Here is a 19,464-nt window from a genome sequence, read left to right on the forward strand (position 1 = left end):
CAAGATCAATAGCATAGTGATGAGAGTGCCGGGCTGCCATTGTTGTAGATATATCTGCACTGCCGTAATATTGTCGAGCTAAAATGGGGGATTCTCTCTCTGTCTCCCTCTCCTGTGTGCACTCAGCCTAACAATGTGCTGCAGCGGTTTCCTCTCCCTTCTCTCCATCTTCCTCTCAATCAACTCCTCCCTTTCTCACATAAATAGATGTATGCACATACGCCAATATTAAACAATCATGGGGGGGAAAAACAGCTGAGGGTTTTCCTTCACAGTCAAGCCGCTGCTTGAGTCTCCACCTCCTTCTATGTCGTCCCTCAGTATTGATCCGCCCCCAGTCGTCTCTGCATCTATTTCTTGCTTTCTGTTCAGTCTGAATCACACCCCCATGTCTTCCTTGATTCCCTCTTTTTGTATTTGCTCTCCTCGCATCCTTTCCTTTCTCCCACCATATCGTCTCTCCTGGGGAAACAAGTGGCTCTTTTATACATCACTCTCTCTCTCTCTCATTTGACTTGCATCTGTAACAACCTGTTTCATAACAACACCTGCACTCTTCTTTATTTTCCCTACCTGCCTGTCTTACTTTCTATTCTTACTCCTTTTTTGTCCGGGAAGCCCTCTGCCCCTCTCTCTTTGATGATTACAAATTCATGTGTGCTGTGTCTATAAGTGTTTTCCCAGTAAATGACGCAGGAGCCTTCTGGAGAGTGAAGGGTTGTATGTCTGTGGAGGCTGGTGGGCTGCGTGTGGTCACTCTTGTTTTGTTGACTTTACAGACATTTGTAAAGAGAGCTCGACAGATGGATGGACAGAGAGACAAAGCCATGGGCAGATGGGGGAAGTGATGGGAAGAAAAGCAAAGAACAGTTGAGTCATGTGCGGGAGAGGTGTGGAGATGATGCTGCGTGAAGAAAAGAAATAAATTAGCACTCCAGAATGGACGGAGGGAGAAGACAACAATTTAATCAGTTCGAGAATTAAATAAATCCAAAAACGAGATGCAAAAGCATGAATGTGAGAGATCAATAAATGCCAAAGCCAGACGTAACAAATCATACATAATCCAGCCATTCTGTGCACTGTTGGTTTATGTATAGATGTGTGTTTGCTCTCTGCAGTTTCCCACTGGGCCAGAGCAGATGAGGCTATAGGCTGCTGCAAGGGTCAGCCTCCTTTAGGGCTGTTGGCTCACATACGCTGAACCTGGTTGGAGAAAAAACTGTACTACCCCCCCCTCTGATATGGGTAATTGCAGACTGAGTATATTGTCTTCGACCCCATCTCCCTCTCTGGCTCTCAGTTTTTCTCCATCTGCCCATCACTGTGCAAATCACTGTCTGGAAGTCTTTATAATCCTTTAGTCATTCACTCTCTTCGCTTGACACCTCATGGAAATTCATGCATTTTGCTTCTATCCTCGGTGTATCTATCACGCTTCATGTTGTTCCTTGTCAACATAATTCATATTTGGCCCCCGTTTTCTTTGCTCATTCTTCTCTATCAAAGGTTGGACATATTTTACATTGTGCAGAAACTATGACAGATTACTAAGATGCAAACAAACCCGCCAGACCTGCAACAATTACTCGATTCATTACTTTTGATAATCAGCTACCTGTTTAAGTCAATTTAGAGGAAAATATTTGATGGCTGTTGTTCAAAGGAGAATGCTTCTGTCCCCTTTTTTTGTTTAATCTCAATTCTATATGATTGCTCAGACTTTATTAAATGGGCTGCTTTTCTTTCTCTTACATCACAATAAATGAAATATCTTTTGGTTTTGAAGAATTGGTCAAACAATACAAAACATTTTATGACGTGACCTTGGTCTCCAGAAAACCGTGACCTCCATTTTTTCCAGTTTTGAAGACCAAGTGATTAATTGATGAACTAAAGACAACATCCTCATCATGAAAATAAATGTTGGTTGCAGCCCAATCACATACAGACACACACACAAACACACAAATACAGAACACCTGTGACAAAGTGGTGATCTGCGATATGGTCCGCCAATACGGAACAAGGTCAAACGCAGAGGGAAGACATTCTTGACACTAATATCACTCGTGATACATGGCCCATTTACATGGCTGCCTCTCACGTCACGCACACACACACACACACATACACACACACACACACACACACACACACACACACACACACACACACACACACACACACACAGACGCACACATTTCTCCACCAGTGCTAACAAAGCTTGTACAACAACACAAAACCGCCCTTGCAACGCATGACACAGACGACTTCTATCACGTTCCTGTCGGCACGTCTCTTGTTTTCTGGGTCGATGCTGCACTGAATTCAAATGCAGCAGTCCCTGTTTAATATGATCTCATATCACCTCATCATCAGTGACTTTCATGTACCTGTCACTATCTGTCTATCAGCTCCTGGCTGTTCTGTAGGTTGCACCTCAAGGATAATGAATAACAGCTTTAATCCTGTCTCGTTCAAGATGTTCTGTGCTGATGAACGGAAATGTCCGTCCTGTTTCCAAAGTCATTCCTAAGGTTTTATAACACTTGCTCACACTGTATAAAATATGGACCAAGTCTCTGTGACGTCACGCATTCTGAAGAGCTGTTATGAAGCTCAAAATGGATTTGTCCGGTCATTTTGTATCACCCCAGCCTAACAGGCAGCTAATAAAAAATGGGCAGCGATATGGCTTGTTCCTTTTTCGATTCTACATCACATCAATGCCTTTGATTCTGACTGTGCCTATCAACCTCCTTGTATAGTTGTCTTGCACAGAGAAATTAGCTTGAGACCAAAACCGTTTTATGTACCAGGCTGAAATGTTTATTTCTGCTGTTAAATTGGGCATTTTGACATGCATGGGCTTTGAAGATTGAGTTGCTTTTAAAGCCAGCATTAAGTGGACCTTTGAAAAACTGTTCCTGGCTTCATTCATCAGCACCGGGGGTTGCCGTTTGGCTCAGACTGGTTAAACGCCTCTGAAAGATGCAATCCTCCCATCGCCCTCACCTCACTGCCTACTGCTTTCCATATCCTTGTATTTAATATGCGCTCTGCTGAACTTAACTGCTGCTGTTGTGTTACAGTATTAATTGAAACCACATGTTACACATCTGCCCCCAAAGAGCCACAAGTTAGTTACACAAGAATCTGTGTGTGTGTGTGTGTGTGTGTGTGTGTGTGTGTGTGTGTGTGTGTGTGTGTGTGTGTGTGTGTGTGTTAGGGAGGATGGGAAAGGACCATGCGTGGAAGGATAAGGGGGCGGATGGGGGAGGAGACAAGGAGAGAAAAGATGATGGGGGAGAGAAAGATGGGGGAATTCTCTGTGGTTTGTTTTTGAGGAGGCGGGTGAGGAGGAGGGAGGAATATAAACGTTGCTATAATAAGAGGCAGCGTCTAATAAGGTGTTCTCTAATGACTGTGATTATGTGATTAGCTTTGTTTTAGCCAGATATAGTGAACGTGAATTATTAGTTGATGCTTTGGGCTGTCAGTTCACCATTTCTAGCTGGAATTCCTCAGCACACAGACTTATATATTTATGTATTTCTGCGTGGGTGGTATTGAGTCTCTCCGCTCTGAATGTGTGTTTGTGCACTCCAGTTCTTACACAAGGCAAACTTGCGTACGAGGAGTTCCCAACTCTTCTCTATTATTTACAAATCTCCTTCCTGTTCTTCTGCAATCACCCACACATTCTCTTTGCGCCAGTCCTCCTCGTCTCGACCACCACCAATGCTGCACTGTTCATCCCCAGTGACGCTTCCGTGTCTAGCTTCTCATGTGTCCATTCTCCTCAACAAGCTTATCGGTGTCTTTTAGAGTCATGTCAGTATGTAAATACCCTCCTGTGTTTTATTCCATCCCTAGCTGATGTGGATTTGCTTGATGTCAAAACATTCTGAAAAAATCTTCTTCCCTCAAGGCCTTTGAGTCTGGCTGTGCGCACCACAGTAACGTATATCCTGACACCTGCTGGTGGATCCAGAGTACTGCAGTATAACGATGGATTTGACTGGGAGCCAGTTTGGCAGCAGAAGGGTTTTTCCTCTCGGTGCTGAGTGAATCAACCATGTTCTGTCTCATGTATTCAGGTTCTTATCCTGTATAAAATACGCCTGGAATTTCTGCTTGATGGCCTAATAGTTTTTGCTTTGGGGGCTTTGGAGAGAACGCTGTATAACAAAATCCATCGACAACTTTGTCTCAAAGCCCAAATCTAAATGATCTTAGATTTGTTTTACAAGTAAAATTGTGGAATTCTCTTTTTTGCACTGTACCCGGACGTTTATGTCAATTCACACTTTCTGGCAAAACACAATAGGAAAAATGATAGGAATGACCACAGACTTTGTGTATGATGTAATTTTGCAAATATTGGTCATATATTAAATAACCTTTAGCATAATGTATGGCCAGAAAGTGGATGGAAATGATATCTCTGTCTCCAGCTAAATATTCTTTTAAAGGAACCTTATATAACTCTATATTGTGGTGGAGTCTTTATTACAAAATACAGTAGTCTAAACTCTTTGTGTAGTTCTTTGTGGTGTTTTTTGTGTTATACTGAAGCAGTGTCTGTGTATTTGTTTGTTTTTTCTTAAAATTGAAAAACTTGAAAATAAAAAGATTTGTGGGTGGAACATATATCAACAGCGAGAGAATTATGAGGCAGGTAGTGACTCACATCAGCAGTGGGAGGTGGAGAGGGAGGAGCGGAAGGAAAGATAGGAAGGGAAATAAAAGTGCAGGGGGCAGAATGGAGAGATCAGGGAGAAAAGTGGTGAAAAAACATACAGCATGAAACAGAGAGAGAAGGAGAAATATGGCACTTGAGAGAAGGAGGGGGAGAGGAACTGTTCATTCCAAGGTTTGGCTGCATTCCAGGCTGTCTGGCTCTGATTTCAACAGCCTCCTGTTTTCCTTTTTTACCTCCAGACTGACTGGACCCTGAAGCTGCCTTCTTCCTGCCTGATCTAAACTTTCTAACATTCAGTCACCATGGCACCACCCGCTGTGTGCAGCTGGCTGAAAACAGGCTGAGGAGCCTTACACATGGTTCATCTCAGCTTTCTTACTCCCGCCACTGCTCAGTCAGAAAGCAATGTGTGAACTATAGCTGGAATTTGGAACAGCAAACACATGCTGACCTCCTCTCGCATGCCACCTGCCTGAGAGCCGGCAAACCAGGATGGGTTGTTTTTTTCCCAGCACACCAGGGTTGCTGTGGAAATCTCTGACTGGAAACATATTTTGTCCCAGTGGAAGTGGGGAGAGAGTGGAAACATTCCTTGTGGGACAATGGGCCATCAAAGACCTCAAAGCCCACTCCCTTTATTTAAGTTCACGGCCATGAATCAGGAAGCAACAGGTTTGCACAACAGCTACTGCAGAGGTCTGCAGAGGAGATCTCTGCCTACAGTTTCACAACCTGAATTATCTGAAATGTCACACAGGAACCTGAAAGTTGATGGTAATGTTAGGTGCGAAATGAGTCACTTTAATGTCAACTTTGTGTTTATAGCAATGACAAGATGATGTTTTGTTGTTGGAAGAAAAACTTATTTACACTTAATCAGTTACTGTTTCTCTGTTATATTCAGACTTCTCATTGAACTGTCTCTGTTTAATCTTACACACATACTCAGCATGTCTCCTGATAGCAATGAGACTGGGGAATCTGTAGGTTTCTGTCTGAAAGAACATGCAGTTCCTTTGTTTTCATATGACCATTTCTTGCAAACCACTCTATGGGATGATGAGGGGAAAAGTTCACGATTAGACCGAAGACGTCATGAGGGTTTCTGTTAGTGGGTCATGATGTGTATTTAAGAGGTGGTCCTTTGAGAGATCGTTGAGCAGCCTTGGGTATGCAATTTGTCTATCACGTTGTACTTCTGACTCTGCTCCTTCTTCGAGGAATAAATGTTCCTGTTTGAATGATTTTACTCCAAATTGTCGAGTGAATTTTTCTAACAGAGATACTCTAAAATCAAAAGATACTCAGTTTAGTATCCCGTGAGATAATGAAAAGCAGCAGATTCTCAAAACTGAGATGCTGACCATCAAATCTTTGGAATACTTGCTTAAAATAGTTCATTATTTGTCTGTCAATTGACCCATCAACTAATTATTCAGCTCAGAATAGGTAAAGATGAGACCAATAAAATCTTAAATTCTTGAGTTAATTTTGCATTAGGACGAGCTGAAACGCTATTGGATTTTTACTGTATGTGTTATGTTATGTATAATACCAATATTTTCAAAGTTTTATCTGAAAAATAGACGCGTTATGAGAGATCTCTTGTGTTGCAAAAGCAATGACGACACCTGAAAGTGATTAGACTCAAAGGTTTGGGCTGCATGAGTCACCAAGGTGTTTGACGTGTGTGAGTGTGGGTGAGACATAAAAGGATATTAAGTCATAGAAATGTGTAATGTGCAGGACGGGAGGTGTGGTTTAACACCAGGTTGAGGGTGACGTCAGAGTGAACAAATACAACACGTGAAAGCCCCATAAAATGTATTTGCTCTCTATAATCAAGTGTACTTATCGAGTACAGAGAACCGATCTAAGTCTTTGCATGTTTACTGCCTTGGTGCAAAAAAACATAACAATGTGGCAGCACATTTGGCAACAGACAAAATAACCCCTTTACTGATTCCCAGCTTTGCCTGTTGAGGCAAGTGCAAGAGAGGCAACAGAACTGATATTTTTCCCCAGCATGGTACATAAAGTTAAAATTGCCAACCTATCCCACAACCCAGCCTACTTTCTTCAGCCACTGTACCTCCTTGTGTTCAAAACCCTGAGCACTTTTAGTGTCTGTATCTAATCAAGCCTTTGGCCCCATTATCTCTCTCCCCCCTCTCGCTCCCTCATTCCCTCAGTCTGACCTTACAAGGAGAGGCAACAGGGTTGATGTCATTGAATGAAGAATGCTGCAAGAATCCAGAGAGAAAAAAGAGCAGGAGGAGGGGTCTGACTGGACAGTTTATGAACGCACATATGCACAGAGAGAGAGAGAGAGAGAGAAAGAGAGAGAGAGAGAGAGAGAGAGAGAGAGAGAGAGAGAGAGAGAGAGAGAGAGAGAGAGAGAGAGAGAGAGAGAGAGAGAGAGAGAGAGAGATGCTGTTTACATAGTAATACACAACTCTTGAGTAAAACGAGAGAGAACTTGTTTGGAAGGATGGTGTCATTCCTTTTTCCAGACTGAAAAGCACAAGGGGAGGGTCTAATAGCTGGAGAGGGGAAGCGAGAAAGAGAAGTTACCATTACCGTCAACTGTTACTCAGCCTGGATCAAAAGAGAACGAGCACAAGGAAGAGGGGGAAGAAAAAGGAAGAGACACACTGCCACTGTATTACTAGGGTAAGTATTTATATTTGGTGTGAATCGGGGTAATAGCAGCAGATAGCATATCTCACTTTTTGAAAGGGGGGGGGGGGGGGGGCAGATTGCCAGAGGCAACAATATTTAATAAAGTATCATGATAGCAGATATACGCTATCACTCAATGTGACTGTGGTTCACACCTCAGAAAATGGATCCTTCGCGTTGTCTCGTGTTGATCTGTCAGCGTGTCCGTCACATTTGAATATGAGTGCAAGACTCAACTCGAGAGCTCCCTCTCGGTAGGTGGGGTCCCGCTGTGCCCCTGCGCCGGCAGAGAGAGAGGGGCCGTGTAGTGAACGTGAACGCACCACCAGCTGATGGACATCACCGATAAGGAAGGGGCGATGCGGAAGCTCCAACAGGAAGTCCTGCTCCAAAAAAAAAAAAAAAAAAGTTGACAACGCGAGCTAGCTAAGCAACGCATCGGGTCGCTTGCATTTTAATTCAAAGTGGAGCACACATATCAAACTGGATGACAGCACCGAGGAGCCGTCTGCTTTGCCACGAGAGGTGAGAACAACGGGTCGGGACTTCGTCACGAGACAAACTGACGGGAGATGAAGAGGTGCGCGAGCGAAGCTACAGCTAACGCACGTTCACGTTGGTGTGATCCACAGCCAGACTGACGGGTTAACCGGTTACGCTGGTGTCTATTGCGTATCTTACTAGATAGGGCGTTAATCAGTGTGATTGATTAACCCGGTAGTCTATCTTCACGTGCCGCCAGTTGTCAAAGCATTGGCCTACAGTTGGCTAATCATTTGGGTGGAGCACCAAGGTACCGTTTGACTAATTGATAGTGACAAGTGAAAATCTGGTTATCAGTGTGTCATATTCCCCACTGCATGACCTATATTCATACCCTAATTGGGACTCAGTGTGGCATGAATAAGAGGATGCCCACTAATAAACAAGGTTAGAAGAATTAGTGTTATGGCCATTTCAGCTCAGCATTTCTACAATATAAAGAGTGTAATATTCCTATTTCTATCAGTGATAGAAACACAGCTGTGCCTTGCCTCTCATATTTGCCCCAACCTCTCAACTCAAGGTCTCAGTGAGCTGTGTTTGAGAGTAACTTAGCCTGAGGTTAGTGTGGTGTTTCTTCTTGAAAAGACTGGGATGAGAGTCACTCTGTAAATTGACGAGGCAAATGAAAATGAATGTATGCTACTGCTTATGGCTGGGGTGATGAGGAATGCTCCTTAATTGTAGCCTCCATGAGGGAGACACAAGCTATTTTAAGGCGTCCTGTCACCCCAAATCACTGCATGTCTTGCTCTGTGATTTGGTCTTTTGCTGTCTTGTGATCCTTTTTCATTCTACTGTAATGCGTGTGCAAACAGATGAGGTTGTTTGGTTGACACTGATGCTATTACCCGTTTTGAAATGTTGCCTGCTCAATCAGCCATCAAACCATAGTCTGAGAGAGCAGAACACTGGTGCTTAATGCATGTCCAGTGACCTGTAAGATTGGCCTCAAAAGAGTTGTTTGTTCTAGCATTAGTGACCCTCGGCCTAGACACGCTTTCCCAGAAACTGGGTGTGTTATTAACATCGGAACAATAGAGAGGTTCATCAACAACAACACACTGATGCAATAAGTGACCAGACATGGAAGAAGTTAGTTAAGTTAGCTTCTCTGAACTGTTCGGGAACCTACCTGCTTTGGTGTAGAATTACATTTCAGACTGTGTTTCTTAGTTTTTATCATTTGTATTGGCAGGCAGTAATAAGCTTATTACTAATTTAGAAGCTTTACCTCAACCACTGTTTGAAAAAAAAAAAAAAAACCATATCTTTTGGTAGGAAAACTGCAAACAAAAATGGCTATCTGAATTTATATGGTCACAGAGGTACTTAATGAACATATCACTGTGATGGTATACTGTTGTATACCTAATTATTGGTGTTTTTTTGTTGTTGAGGGGATTTAAGGCACCATACTACAATGCTTCCATATATGGCCTTTTAAATTGCAGTAACACAGTATATAAACCCAATTTAGTTTCTCTATAACCTCAAAGTAATGAACCACTGCTGAGTTTTCCCTTTGAAACGTGCTGTAAACTAACTCCCTATTAACAGCTCCTGCATCACATGCTCGGTGCCTTCAGAGGAAAGTGGGTGTTCATGTGAAACTTATCAGCTAGGTTTTTATGTCCTTCAAGGTAGATTACATTTGCCTTCGGTGGCATTTGTAAATTAGTCTCTGATAAGGTGGAATGAAAACCAACTAGGCTGGAGTACCCAAACTGGGCTTGAGAACCAATTCTCTAGCCTCCAAATGCTGTCTAGCCATGTAGAGTTTATGCAAAGTTCAAAAGCTACAGAGTACAGTGTGTGATTTATCCTGGGGCCCTATCTAATGGCTACACAATGCCACCCTCCGTCACAGTTGTAAAAGTATACATGATTAAATGCATGTGATGCCATTCAGTTCAAGTAATGGGTGAGTGACATGAATGAGTAGAGGAAAGCACAAGAATAAAAGACATAGAAATGGTTGTGGTCCAATTGTAAGAGTAAGCGAGAGCTTAATTTAAGCACTCGCTCTTTCAGCAGCAAAGATATATAGAAATATAGGCTATTTGGACTAAAACAAAAAAAAAAGCACCAAAAGAATTATGTCATTAAGGTGCACTGCCAAATATGTTTCCTTTAGACGAGGGTCTCTCATCTCAAGGATCAGGTTTCATGATAGATTTTCTGTAAGATGTCTGGTGTTCATTGTGGGGCTGATCTCACCGTATTAAATCCCCCACGGCCATATCAAGGACCAGATGGAACCTGACCACAAGTTAGCATCACTGTTGAATAATTGAGGGCACTTGTGTATATTGTCTCTTAGAAACAACGTAGCTAAAGTACTGTAATGAAAATACTAAATCAGTCTATTCCCGACCCCGTTGAGCCTCCTTTTAGAACGCCATTATAAATCCAAGTGTTGCGTTTCGAGTACTTCAGACTTGCAAACCCTATTTAAAGACAAGGGCTCTATCTTCACTGTAACCAGTCAATCTGTTTTTGCTTTAAGTGTCTACTCCATTCAACTTGAAGTAGGTCCTAATACTAGGATAATAAGTAGCCAGCTATGTTCTAAAAGAGTGAAAACACCTGTCCCATCTTTTTTTCTTTCTTTTTGGTTTGTTATTTAATTTTTCAATTGGTGCAAACTGCTCTGCAAAATGTCCCTGTGTGCCTGCAGAAAGTTGATAACCAGAAAACTTCGCATCTCCATTAGAGCCTCACTATCTCCGCTTATTGATCCATGCAGCAATTTTCTGAATTATTTATGTTGGATATTGAAGTGGAGCTAAGATTCAGTATTTTGATGTTTTTGTAACTCCACTTCAAAGATAGTGACATTTGAGAATGAATCTCATGCTTTGAGTTTTTTTCCTGCTGATTGTCGCAGCATCTTTATCAAGACACTTTATTTACTTGTTTGTTTTATATCTATGAAACATAATTATTTTATCTTAATATCTTCGAAATATATTATTTACATGGGAGATCTTTGACCAGGGTTGATCTTTAACCGACGGCACACTAGCATTATGTGTAGATAGTGTTTTGGAAATTGGCATGCTTAAATGCCATGTTCATGACCATCAGTAATTCACAGCCTGTTATGTACAGTACTTTTAGTGTATGTTTTAACCTACCCACAAATATGTATTAATTTGTATTAATGTATCTTCTTGCTGATGAACAGGATTGGTGGAAAGTTGGTAAGATTAATTATTTCAACTCGGATGTTGACACGCCCAGAGCATATATGTGTTCAAAAGTGTTCAACATCCGTATTGATTTAAAGGAAGCTAACTCCAAAAAGCAGAACGGTCTCACTGCTTCCTCATCAGATTAGCTGGTTATGTCATGAGCACACAAAATACTTTCATGAGCTCTCAGGAGTTCTTTGTCTTGTCAGAACTTGAAGCGTTGCCTGTGTTTCCCAAGAAAGTGGAATGAGGATGAATCCCTTCAGCTTTTCCTGGTTAGTTACTATCAGTCTACGTGATGATTTTCAAAGCCATGTGAGGCCTGATCTGTTCCTGCAAAGTTTGATTTCCAAAATGTAAACCTAATTATACACAAATAGTAGAAACAACTCGTATACATTTTACCCACAGTGCAAACTAAGATGTTTCAAAGGCTTTTCAAGTGGCAACTACTCAGCATTATGTGCATAGGGGATATGTGAGTGTAACAACTTTGAAAAGCAGAGCTACAATAAGTTGAACGAGAATAACTACACTTTCAAGCCCTGAGGTAATAGAAAAAGAAAGAAAGAAACGACAATTGGTACCACTTGAGATATTTCAGTATTTACAATATTTGATATTTAATGGATCATATTTCTGTAGTCAACAATATTAACATACATGGACATTTATTTTATTTTCCTTTTTTAGGGAAATATATGTAGAAATATTAAAGATAACTCAAGAAACAAGTGACAAATAAGTACAACCTTAATCATTGTTTCCCAACACGGTTGCAGACTTTGTTTCAGATGCGCTGATGTAGCTTTAGTATAGCGGCCAAAGCAATGACAACTATTGACTTTGACTATGCTCGTCTTTTTGGGAACATGACATTTATGGAGGTATCAATATTATGTAACCTTCATTATTTATTTATTTCACAACATATTAGAGGTCTATTATAAATAGTCCGAACACTGACGGACAAATAGTTTCCACAGTGTATTATCATTATTATGAGTATGCAACTTTTTCAGAGCTTTAGTTGTTTAAGCAGTGTGTGTGTGTGTGTGTGTGTGTGTGTGTGTGTGTGTGTGTGTGTGTGTGTGTGTGTGTGTGTGTGTTTGTGTGTGTGTGTGTGTGTGTGTGTGTGTGTGTGTGTGTGTGTCTTGTATTGTATTGCTGGATGGGGTCTGAAAGAACAAACGTTCTTTTGACTGAAGTTCATGTTCGGGGGCCGGAGGTTTTCAGAGAAATGTGTTCAGACTTTGTGAAGAATCTCAGTAGAGACACCAAAGTAACATCAGCGTTTGTTTAAACACCAACATGTGTGAGGTAAATATTTGAGCTCCCCCCCCCTCTTTTTGACACACCTCACATGAAATGTTATGATAGTTGCTATCGTCCCTGCTTCCAAATGGTCTGCTTCCTACAAAACTTTATTTAATGCCGCAGTAAATAGCCGTGTGTTGTATATTATAAATTGTCTCTGGCATCTGAGACCTCCACATATGTCTGCTCATATATGTAAACGTGGCCTGAGGAAATGTTCGCACACTTTTGTCTCATTCCACTGTGGACCATTTGCAAAATCTTTTGTTTAAAGAGTAATACTGGATTTGTAGAAAGCTTAGTGGTTGTTATTTTCTTTTTTTCACCGCTATTTCACTAAATCCAGAAATAATGAAGTCCAAACTACATTTTAGGAGATCCTGCAAACCACAATAAACTTCCATTTTAATTAGTTTGTGTTGGACGTTAGGGGTTGAGACAGCTGTGCTCTTCCACTTGTAAAGTATCCAAAAGGTACCATTCTGGATAGTGTACTGCTTTGGCAGTTAATATTGAATAAGTTGGTGTTTCGTACTCGCCGGAAATGTGATACAATATGCAGAAATTGGATCAAACTGCAATTTTAAAGTTGGAAACTCAACAGAGCAAAGAAAAATGTTCTCCCAGAGATTTATTACTCTTCTTTTTCTTTTTGAGTTCTTCCTGCAGCTCTCACCATTTTTACTCTGTTTCCATTTTGCAGTGCATTCAAGGACAACATTTCATCAGCATTCTGGCATCTTATGAGGAGAGTTAATTTAGTCACTTTTTTAGTGTAAAGGCACTGACTACATCATTAATATCTGGTTTCAATTAGTGTGTAGGTTGTAATTATGTTCAGCCAAATGTTTTGTTGATGTATCATCACCACTAATTCTCCAGCAATAAACCTGACCTGCTTGCCCTGCCGTGAATTGCAAACCCTTTGACTTTAGTAAGCTGATTAATGTTGATTTCATCGTTTCTTCACTGCAACTTGTTTTATACCGTTGTTATAGAACAACCACTCATATCAGAGGTTCATATTTTCTTGTGCAGTGTCCAACTAGGTACAATAATGTTTCTTGTGTTCATCCTCAGATAAATACACAAAATGGAGGACTCCAGTAGCAACAAGCCGTTCATGGTGACGTCCTCTCTGAACTTCAAAGTCACCACCCCGTCCTTCTACAACCAGCCAAAGAAGTTTGCCTCTGTGGCACCACCGCGGCCTAAAAGTCTGACGCCTCCCTCTGCTCCATCACCGACACCAATAGGCACAGCTGTGATTGGTCGAGTGGGTGATCTGCCTCCGCCACCCCCTTCGCTCTGTGATGGTATGTGTATTGTTTGTGTTATTTTGTGAACCTATTTTGTGTCAATTTTAAATGATGTTCTCTCAGTCAGCAGCCCTTCCCTGCAACCCCCTGCTGCTTTTTTACGCTAACGCATGCAGAGCTTCACAGTTGAGTGTATATAATAGGACACATCAGTTGTGTGGTACTGACGTTTTAATGAGTTTTCTGGGAGACATTACGTCACTGTACTGTAATTCCTTCTTTGAGACATTTTAGTCAAATGTTAAGAAAGTTAAAAGCTTCAGACCAGTTTGCTTATCAGGGGATTAAACTTTTTACCTTGAGACGTATGCACAATGAAACCGCTAGTATGAATTTCAAAATTGAGCTGAGCTAAATCACAACCTCAACCTTTGACAAAGTCACCAAATTCAAGCTACCCTGTGGAGTTTTTGACCACGAGAAGTAATGTTTTTTTCAGAGTGGGCCCCTGTTTTGTGCTGTGCTATGTTTCTTTTCTAGCTGCTGGTCTCACATTTTTCAGGTCGTACATGAACAGTTTATAGTTTTAAATTTTTTTTATTTACATTTTTTTATTTCACAAAATGTACCAAATAACTTTTCAGGAAGAAAATTCATTCAACATGTTTGTTAGAGCTCAAGCATACACACAAAGTGTTTTTAGTAAGAAACACCAAAAAAACAATTTATTTGTTTACCTTCCAAATGGGTTAGATTCTTTCTCACAGTTTTTTTTATTACATTTTTATTTTGATTGTCTAGTTTGTTAGTTTTTGCTTCAAACAGATGTTGTTAAACACTTAGTATATCTGACAAAGTATTGACAGTGAAAATCGGATTGGATGGTTGACAAAAGCTGAGTATAAAAAAGCTTTACGTTTCAGCTTTTAACCAATCAACCCTCTTCATTTCTGTCAGACTTCCCACCCCCTCCTCCTCCTCCTCCACTGGATGATGATTTGCCAGCCCCTCCCCCCGAATGCCACACCATCCCCTCTGCCTCCGAGGCCCCCCCTCCTGCCTTCCCTGCTCCACCTCCAGTAGCAGATGACCTGCCCCTCCCAGCTCCCCCTGAGGAGAGCGACTGTCCGCCCTCCTTCCCGTCTCCCCCCCCTCCCCCTCCCCCTCTCCCTGCCTCTGGTAGCAGTATTCCTAATGCTTCTGGAAACCCACAGGTGAGTTATGACGGCATCTTCACAAAATGAGTCTAAAGTTGCTTTCCCTGTCTGCATGTTTTCTCCTTTAGCTGCATGTAACTGCATTTCAGTATAATTTAATTCTCAGTTAGGACACTAGAGGACATTGTTGTGGGACCATAGGGAGTCCATGGACCTTTTTTTTAGGTTTCCCCACAAATTATATTAGCATTTGTCTGGGCTAAATGAACCTGTTTCATGCATCTAACAGGATTATTGCCCATTCATGTTAAGAATTTTTAGACTTCCCACGAAAGGTTTATAGTTGAGATGTTTATTGTAGGAATGCATCAATTGCAGCTTTTTTTGTCAGGCTATAGGGCATCAATGTTGGAATTAGACATTGTTAGTCACTGTTAAAAAGATTGCCTAGCAAGGATAAAAAATATGCCATATGTTTGAATCAGCAAAGAGTTTAATCACTTTTCATACATTTGTTTTGTTTTTTTAATCATTTATTCTTTCATTCTGGATTTTCCACTCCAGTAAGTTATTCAAGAGTAATTGTGCAAGCCCCATATTTTTTTCACTCTGTATTTTGGAATAGATAAAATAACCAAACACATTCTTGATCAAAAAAGATTATGTAAAAAAAACTGATAGAATGTAACAATTTCTCATCATTATCATCCACCTTTTTTTTCTTGGCTCATTCTGACCTCATCCTCCTTTGCTTCATTGTAAAACACTTTACTTTTGTAATTAAATATACTTTTTGTGACTCCCCTTCCGTCTTCCTCTGCCAGAGACTGGTGGAGAAGCAGACGAGCTTCGATAAACAGCTTGACACGCTAACTGACTTGCTGTCTGAGATGGAGACCAGGGGACCTTTCAATCCTAAGGTACAAAGTCTGGAGGGATGGAAAATACACTGTAACAAACATAAGGCATTAGGATACGGATAGAAAGACAATCTGAACAACGGATGAGAGGGGACATTTCAGCTGGCTATGACTCACAGGAGCAGCTTTGTAGAAAATGAGAACAAGTCAGATAAAGCAAAGAAAAGACGGTTAGGTAGGTCATTGAAAATAGTTTGGAAAGATGCCAGTTTGGTTTCATTAGCCTCCCTTCATCTGTTCAGGTTGAAAGCTCCATGATAAGTGAACTGCACATACAGCACACCAGACTGAAAGAGAAAAGGGAGGTAGCAGCTGATTCACACTGAGAGAGGAGACACTTGAAGTGAAAGAGAGCGAGAGTGATGCACACAGAATTGAGTGGAAAGCACGAGTGTGATGAAGTCAGAGTGCTGCCAGAGACCCAGTGAGAGGGCCATAAATGGAGAGTGTTTTAATCCAACTGGGAGGTACTGGATCATAGCAGAATAATGTTGGCTCAAAACTGCAAAATAAATGTCAGAAAGATGAAGCACTTCTGATAAGCTCAAACCGTGGAACGCTTCCAATGTTTACTTTAATCAAAGTACCTCATTCAATATAATAAAAATGTCTGCTTGCAGCATTTCAGCGATATTAACTTCCTTCTGTTTAGTAAGAGTTTATAGTAGATGGAAGTGTTGTGTTTTAACAAACTGAACGCTCGTATACAATAACTTTTCATTGAATTTGCCCTTTTATGTTTGCTTGATTTTGATATAAAAGAACCTGTGAAGAGATAATTTAATTGTTGTCGCCTTTGTTTTATCTCCAGTTACCGAGCAGTATTCAGTCCTCAGCACCAGCATCCAAGCCTTCAGCTCCTCCCCCGACCGCTCCTAAACCAGCTCTCTCCTTCCTCCCACCCCCTGAGATGGGAGACCGCCCGGCACCAGCACCTTGGGCAGAAGAACTCAAAGCCAGAACAAACCGACAAGCCAATCACAACTCTGCCCCAAACTCTGCCGCTCAGCCGTTTGCTAAGGCCCCGGCTGTTGCCCCGAAGTCTGCTTTCGGAGGGAGAACGCCAATGTCATCAACCTCTCTGGCCCAAAAACTGAACCAGAACCTGAACCAGAACACCACCCCAATCAGTGTTGCACCAAAACCCTCCCCTTCATCTGCCACCAGCTCTTTTCCGCCACCTCCTGCAGCTCCCCCTGCACCTCCTACCTTACCAAACAATATGGCAGCTGCCCCGGCCTCCAACCACTTAAAAAGTTCCCCCTTTGCCAGTCAGGTGAATGCAAACCAAAACCCTCCTGCTGCTATGCCTCCACCTCAACCCAAGATGATGGCATCCCCCCCTTCCTCTTTTAACCAGCCAATGAAAACTCCTCCTGCATCAACAGTATGTCCCAGTTTTATTGTACTTAAGTGACACTTTTTGCATTGCATGTACAGTAGAAAAGAACAGGAAGTACAAATAATTTAGTTTATAGTCATCCGATCAGAAATATATACTTGAACTAACTCAAAGGTCAACTGTGTGTGTGTGTGCATGCGTGTGCGTGTGTGTGTGTGTAAGCAGCCATCTCCCCCTGGCCCAGTTCCTATCCCAGGCGGAGGCGTTCCTCTGAATATGAGGGAAGTGGAGGAGCTGGAGAGAATGACCAAGGACTTCATTAAAGACATGGACACACATGCGCCTGTCATCACCTCCCCTCCTACAGGTAAATACACACATAAACAGAGAGGTAGTTGTAAATTCATGGGCAAACTAAGATAAAAATGTCGAGCATTTTTACTGCGAGAAGCATTTTCATACCGAACACCGAAAATGAAATTAAGAAATAGTAGTTTTCTAGCTGAGTGCAAAACATGTATGAAAATCTTATCTAAAGCGCATTCTGATAACAATGAATGCCTCGTGGAATATTATTTATCTCTGCAGTGGTTCTCATACATGGCCATTTAAGCTATGTGCGTTTTATGGAACTTAATGTTAGAAAAAGATTGTGTACAACTGAACAAATCCATGAAATAATGCAAGTTTATCATCTGTGGAAATAACTTGAATGCAATATTATACTCATTAGTTAGAGGACGACTGTAATTAACGCAATTATGGAAAGATGGGTACATTTTAAGAATAATCTTGTTTGTACATTTTTCTCATTTAGAGGTCTGTGGAAAGTGTGGCGAGGCTCTGTCCCGCACCCAGCCCGCAGTGAGGGCCATGGATAAACTCTTCCACTCCAACTGCTTCTGTTGCATGAGCTGTCATCGCCCCCTGCAGGGCATGCAGTTCTATGACAGGGATGGTGCGCCTGAGTGTGAGGACTGCTACATGGTGAGCAGACACACTGAGCTAATTAACAGTCACTGCAAAAAGACCAATAGCTCACACATAAAGTTGTTCACTGAAACCTATTTTATTATTTGTACTTCCACTGTGGCTACTCATGTTTTCAGCTGTTTTATGTTTAATTTTATGTGTTTTTTTATTTTATTTTAGCTCGCGTGTTGTAATGTACACAGTGCTCGCTTGTGTGTAGAATGTGCTGATCAACCTTCCACCTTCCTGCTCCTCCTCAGAATTCCCTGGCAGTGTGTTCCCGATGTGGGGAGAGGATCACAGACCGTGTGCTGAAGGCAGTGGGCCAGTGTTTCCACTCCCACTGTTTCCGCTGCAGCACCTGTTCCTGCACACTTGAGGGGGCACCCTTCATCACTGATGACAACAACAACCCCTACTGTGTACAGGATTACCACAGGTAGCTGCTGGCTGATTCCTCCATAAGGAAATATTACATCTCTCGTCATTTCCTATGCTGCAAGGCATAGGAAATTTTTGCAAGGCAATATATTAATGTTACCAAAACATGCACGTGTGGGAACATAATGTTTACCTGTATAGTTTAGGCATTAGCTGCCCGGGGATGTGTTAGGAGGACAAAACTATTTTAGCAGTGTATGGATTAATGACCCCATTCATCTTACTCATCAGGATCACTGACAAGCGCGTGAGACGAAAGAGGCTGCAACAGCAATACATTTTCCTCACTTGATTCGAACTAACGGAAACTTGTTTTTCTATCTCCTGCTGATGAAAAGTTCTCAAAGCCTGCTAAACTGTGGATAGATAATAACAATGAATCCTCACTACAACTTATTGACAGGCCGAGAAGCGGCCAATTTGATTTAGTTTCATGAGAATATATTGCTTTTGGTGTTCCTTCACTATGCATGTAACATGTAAATGTGTGAAAATGTGCATCAGGCCTTCAACCAAACGCCACGCTCCACCTTCTATTTCAGGCGTTTCTCCCCTCTGTGTGTGAGCTGTAATGAACCCATTATTCCAGCCCAGGGCAGCGAGGAGACCGTCAGAGTCGTGGCTCTTGACAGGAACTTCCACCTTAAGTGTTACCGTTGCGAGGTAAAACAAAATTGTATACATCTCATTCAATAACCCTTAAATGAATTAAGAAAATGTTAATTAATTAACTAAAAACTGTTATTTTGTCCTGTAGGATTGTGCTCGCCCTCTCTCCATAGAAGCAGATGAGAATGGCTGCTATCCATTGGATGGTAAGATCCTGTGTATGAAGTGCCACACCCAGAGAGCCAAGCAAGCTGCGCAGTGATTGGCTGAAGCGACGCGACTCAGAATAACTATGAACCAAAATCCAAAAGCACAGG

The 19,464-nt window shown here is 41.7% G+C and overlaps 1 protein-coding gene across 3 annotated transcripts in view; it reads left to right on the forward strand.

Moving 5' to 3' along the window:
* The first annotated feature begins 7,146 nt into the window (after window positions 1-7,146).
* Window positions 7,147-19,464, forward strand: part of zyx (zyxin) — a 14,365-nt gene continuing 2,047 nt past the window's right edge. The window contains exons 1-10 of one of the 3 annotated variants that reach the window (XM_068570576.1): window positions 7,147-7,381; window positions 13,528-13,763; window positions 14,664-14,920; window positions 15,688-15,783; window positions 16,595-17,170; window positions 17,351-17,492; window positions 17,943-18,112; window positions 18,358-18,536; window positions 19,081-19,201; window positions 19,296-19,464. The exon at window positions 19,296-19,464 is cut by the window's right edge and continues 2,047 nt beyond it. In XM_068570576.1, coding sequence (XP_068426677.1) covers window positions 13,541-13,763; window positions 14,664-14,920; window positions 15,688-15,783; window positions 16,595-17,170; window positions 17,351-17,492; window positions 17,943-18,112; window positions 18,358-18,536; window positions 19,081-19,201; window positions 19,296-19,409 — 1,878 coding nt within the window. In that variant the 5' untranslated portion in view covers window positions 7,147-7,381; window positions 13,528-13,540 and the 3' untranslated portion in view covers window positions 19,410-19,464. Of the gene's footprint in view, window positions 7,382-7,728; window positions 7,971-13,527; window positions 13,764-14,663; window positions 14,921-15,687; window positions 15,784-16,594; window positions 17,171-17,350; window positions 17,493-17,942; window positions 18,113-18,357; window positions 18,537-19,080; window positions 19,202-19,295 lie in introns of those variants that run through there. The other 2 variants (XM_068570578.1, XM_068570577.1) reach the window with 2 other exon arrangements.

Source organism: Clinocottus analis, unplaced genomic scaffold (assembly GCF_023055335.1).
Source record: "Clinocottus analis isolate CAN_PGR_092001 unplaced genomic scaffold, fCliAna1.0.p SCAF_9, whole genome shotgun sequence".
In the NCBI taxonomy this organism is placed as follows: domain Eukaryota; kingdom Metazoa; phylum Chordata; class Actinopteri; order Perciformes; family Cottidae; genus Clinocottus; species Clinocottus analis.